Below are 5,000 nucleotides of genomic sequence, written 5' to 3' on the forward strand. Positions count from 1 at the left end.
GGCAAGGATGTACTTTTTTTTTGTTCATGTGTTCTTTAGGGGGATACACCAGCTTATAGTGATAGCTGATGATGTTCTGCATCACTTACATAATAACAGAATTTCTTTTATAGTAAGCTTGAGCATAGCCTGATAACAAAATTTGCCTACACGTCCCATCTGACAGAATGTCCAGGAACACTCTCATGGTGTGGAATGGTTCCTTATATGCATCTCAGCAGAAAAAGATGACAGAAATTGACTACAACTTTACTTATCTCCCCTACAACTTTACTTATCTCCCCTACAACTTGGCAGACGGAGACAATTGGAACTTGATACTGGGATTGAATGCATTCAAATCATGACCACTTTGATTTTAGTTTACCAATTTTGTTGACACATAGTTGGTTCCACAAGTGCTTAGTCACCAGGGAGTCAGTAACTAGGCCTTCCCTATATCATCTGGTTACCATATTTCTTGAATTTTCAGAAAGAAAAGTTTGATTTTTATTGCTATTGGAACTGCAAATAATGTCAATAACAATAATAATATTAACCAAAAGCCACCAGGGATGGCATGTATATACATACCATGCCCACTTAGTTTAATTTATATTTTTATACTTAGAGGGTTTCACAAGTATTAAATCACCAGTGAGCCAATTACAAGTACTTCCTATCTCACCTGTTTACCCTTTTCCTTGATTTTTAAAAATATTTTCAGGTATCTAATATTGCTGTTAGGAATGTCAATACACTATAATAATTATAAAATCTATAGTAAACAATAACGGCATTTGATAGTATAAGAAAAAAATAAAACCTTTGTCCGGCAAACTCAAGGAAAGGTGAAATCAGGTGAGGTCATAAGGTCTACTAATTGCCATCTATGTGCAGAGACATTTCACAAAACAATATTAAAGTGGACACTTTGGGTTAATAACCTTAATAGAATTAGAAACTTTCACCGCCTCACCTGTTTTACCTGGGGTAATAGGTGAGAACAGCTAGGCCTAATAATTGACTCCTTGGTTGATGATCAAGTGCTTGTAAAACCATCTATGTGTAAATAAAATAGACAGAGCTACACTGGATAGTCCATGTACACTCACTAAAAAAAAGTATCTTTATTCTGGAGTAGATCAAATTGAAATGATCTCTAGGAGTTGATTCGGAAAGGATGGCACAACTCATGAAATTAGAATAGAAATTCATTATACTTGTCTTCACCAGCCATACCCATTTCCCCTCCAGGTACCCACAGAATTTGTAAATAAAAGTTTTCAGATATTGATAAAGAGGCTTGCAAACAGAGGTGTCACTTCTACTGTCAAAAAAAAAAAAAAAAAAATAGGTGTACCAGGTTTACACCTGTTAACCAAGGGGTTGACAGGTGTCACTAACTGATTTGTTAGGAAGAGTTTTGGACTTGGATGTGCATATATTTCCCCTGTTCATGTTGTGTACACAGTGTTGTTAAAACTGTATATTACATGACAATCTAGTAAGAGTGTGAAAATGCTCCTGAGTAGGGCTTCAAAAATTAAAATTGTGTGGCAAACCAGTGTTAATCCTCTCACAATGGGACAGTTCAAGGTGGATACACAGAAGGTAGGGGGGTGCACAGACTCCTAAAGCTGAAAGTTACCAGGTTTTGCTCATAGTGGGGAGTTCTGTTGTTGTGATATTATATATTATAGCAAAGATTTTATACAGCTATCTTGTATAGCTTTCTCTATATATTGCAATTTAATGTGAAATTTCCCATGGATAGTAAAACTTTGATGTAATCATTAACAATTATAAGAATTTCCTTTTTTTCTCATTAAAAAGTAAAGAACCCATAAAATATACATTATATGCATTATTTCCAACTCCTTATCCTCCTCCAAGTAGTCCCAGTCCTTCTTGGACAGTATTTTTTTGTAAGCTGTTCTTTCTCCACCTTAGTGTACCACTCTTCTTACTTCTATTCTTTCCTGTGATTGTAAAAGCACTTGAAGCACTTAACAGGGATCTGCAGATGGGGATATTGGACTAAGGGTTTCCACCACTTGTTTACTAAATGTTAACATTACACTTCATATCATATGAACTTACCGCCACATTATCACAGCCTTAGATTACTTGGTCAGTAGATATTTAGTTGATAACATGAAACCATTATGTAATAATCCAACTGTTTTATGCTGTAGACCTATCTTAAAACAATCAGAATACCCAATTTTAAGTTCAGTCATCTGAACTATGAGCCTACTGGGTTACTGGGAATATTTTTGGACAGTTCCTGGGCACAGAGGAGTAGAAAATTTTCCTTCCTTATAAGAAAGAGCTACTGCATAATAATCATAACAATATTGTTTGTATGTATCTGAAGTTTTGTTTGTTTAGATAAAACATTACATTATCTGTGTATTTCAACTGCACAAAGTATATAACAGTGACTTCTGTTCACTTTGCCTTAGATTTTTTTTAGCCATAACTTTCAGATTTTATGCCCTCTCCCCCAAAAAAAATCCTGGTTGTGCCTCTGGTCAAGACAGTCAGGTAAAAATAGCTCTTAATTGTAGTTGACTGACAGATTGACTTCCCCTTACAAACCAGACAGTATTTCAGAATTTTTGGTGTAGCCAGTATGGTCGACTTTCAGAAGTAATGGGGTATAGTTATCCTTGTATCCTTTGTGGAATTTGCAATTTTTCCATATAAGCTATACACATGTTAGATCTGAGTGCCTTGCTACATGTACATTGACTAAAGTTAGGGCATTAGGCTTCCTAAACCCAATGTCAACGGGCAAGACATGTACGTACAAGCCATGCCCACTGTGAGTTACTTGTTTGATCGTTTTTACACATAGATGGCTACACCTGTAATAAGTCACCAATGAGCCAGTTACGAGTACTGCCTGTCTCGCCCGTTTACCCTTTTCTTTGATTTACGAAATATTATATGTTATCTTATTTTGCTGTTGCTAATGTTTATAACATTATAATAATTATAATGTTTATAATAAAAATAACATTATTGATATTCATAGCGCAAATAAAAAATAAATTTTTCCCGCCAATTCAAATCAGGTACGGTCACAAGGTCTACTAATTGACAAGGTCTACCACATGAACACTCACATGTGGTATCAAGACTTCTTGCCTGCTCTTTGCTTATGCTATTGGCTCTTTTGTGCAGATGTGTTTTATTCCTTGAGCAGATTTCATATTATTTCTCCAGGTAGTTTAAATTTTGTGCAGTAATAGTAACTTTAAGTTCCGTTGTTTTATTTTTTGTATTTTCTTCACTGAAAACAATGGGCAAGAATATACAAAAAAAGTATTATTAAGAAAAATTAACATTTCTTTCTTGTATAATGATACAACAGTCTGTATTAAATAGGACAAGGGAAGAGCAGTATTTATGTTGATAATGGCAATATATGAAGTAATGTGGTCATAATTCCAATATTTTATGTACATGAGTTACAGAGATGTCTATAGAAATTTGAGATAACATTTTGAATATCTTGAATTTTTATACTAAAACAAACCTGGTGCAAAAAATTATAGTATTATAAAGAAAAATTTAATATTTCTTTCTTGTATTGTGATACACCAGTCTTTATTTAAATAGGACAAGGAAGGAGCATTATTTCTCACTTTCATATTTGTATATTAGTACCTTGAATTTATAAATATTTTGATTACTTATTTTTTATGCTGGTATTATCAGTCGAAAACAAAGTAGTAATAGATTTTTACTGACAGGCCTGCATTAAAGAAGAATGTATTTATGCGTGTAAGAGGACAACAAGTATTGGCTAGTGTCGCTAATCCAGAATCGGCAAGTACAGAATATCGACAAGCTTTGGGGACATCAAGGACAAATAAGCGGAAGTGTCCGCTCATGCCCCCTGTGGATGCTACTCTACTGAATCCTGATCAATTAAGAGATATGTTGCTAGGTATGTTGGCAGAAAAGGAGCATGTTTTTCACTCTTCTCTACAGCTAATCTAGTATTCCATGTAATATTACTTTATCCATTGTCATGGCAAAAGCAAATTGTCTTAACTTTCCTCTACAAACCCCAGTATATACTTTTTTCATATATGTTGATTCAGAATTTTGTATGATTTTTCATTGATTGTATATTACAATAAAAAAAAGAAAAAAAGTAGATTTATAAAATAGGGTTTGAGGAAATTATGGTTTCTCATAGCTCATTTATATTGAAAGTGGTAGCAGCAACCATAATAGCCCTATCTTTGGGAAGGCATATATTATTACAACCTCTTGATTTGATTTTTATAATGATTCAACCATAATTAACCCAATTTGCAGCAAGACGGCAAGAGTGGCAAGACGTTAATGCCATGCCCACTTTAATAAGAAGTTTATGTATTGTCTTTATATATAGATGGCTCTACAAGTACTTAGTCACCAAGGAATCAACTATTAGTCTTACCTATCTCATCTGTTTACCCTTTTCCTTAATTTTTTGAAAGCTTCAATTCTGTTATTTTATTGTCTTTGATGTTATTGATATTTTAATAATTCAATAATCATAATATCAGTAAGAATGATAACAATGTCAATATAAGTAGTATTGGAAAGGGAAGTGCATTTTCCCGCCAGTTCTATGAATGGGGAAATCAGGATTGGTCACTAGGGTCAACTGATAAACTCCTTGCTGCTGAGCACACTTAGAGCCATCTGTATGTAACAAAACTCACTAAAATGTAAAGGGGACAGCAAATAACCCCACTGACATTAGGTTAATCCCAGATACTCTCTTTTAGATGAAAACCAATCATGTCAAAATAACAGTTAATTTAAGTTTAATAGTTTTTGAGGGTCAAAACAAAGACTTTAGATATAATAGAATACTAAATCCTTGTTTCTTTAACTACTTAGACTTCCAGATGTATGCAGCATTAAGAGATGCCATATACATGAAATTCTCTTCCTCAATGCACACATTGATATTATGTGTACCTATTAGGGGCTTAGAGTGAATTTGCACA

At 33.8% G+C, this 5,000-nt stretch overlaps 1 protein-coding gene across 7 annotated transcripts in view; it reads left to right on the forward strand.

Annotated features, from left to right (window-relative positions):
• The window catches only part of LOC125035969, a 63,002-nt gene that overhangs the window by 17,593 nt on the left and 40,409 nt on the right, over nt 1–5,000 (forward strand). For all 7 annotated transcript variants that reach the window (XM_047628288.1, XM_047628284.1, XM_047628289.1 and 4 more), the window contains one exon: nt 3,744–3,940. In XM_047628288.1, the coding sequence (XP_047484244.1) occupies nt 3,744–3,940 (197 nt within the window). The remainder of the gene's footprint in view (nt 1–3,743; nt 3,941–5,000) is intronic.

This window comes from Penaeus chinensis, chromosome 20, assembly GCF_019202785.1.
Source record: "Penaeus chinensis breed Huanghai No. 1 chromosome 20, ASM1920278v2, whole genome shotgun sequence".
In the NCBI taxonomy this organism is placed as follows: Eukaryota; Metazoa; Arthropoda; class Malacostraca; order Decapoda; family Penaeidae; genus Penaeus; species Penaeus chinensis.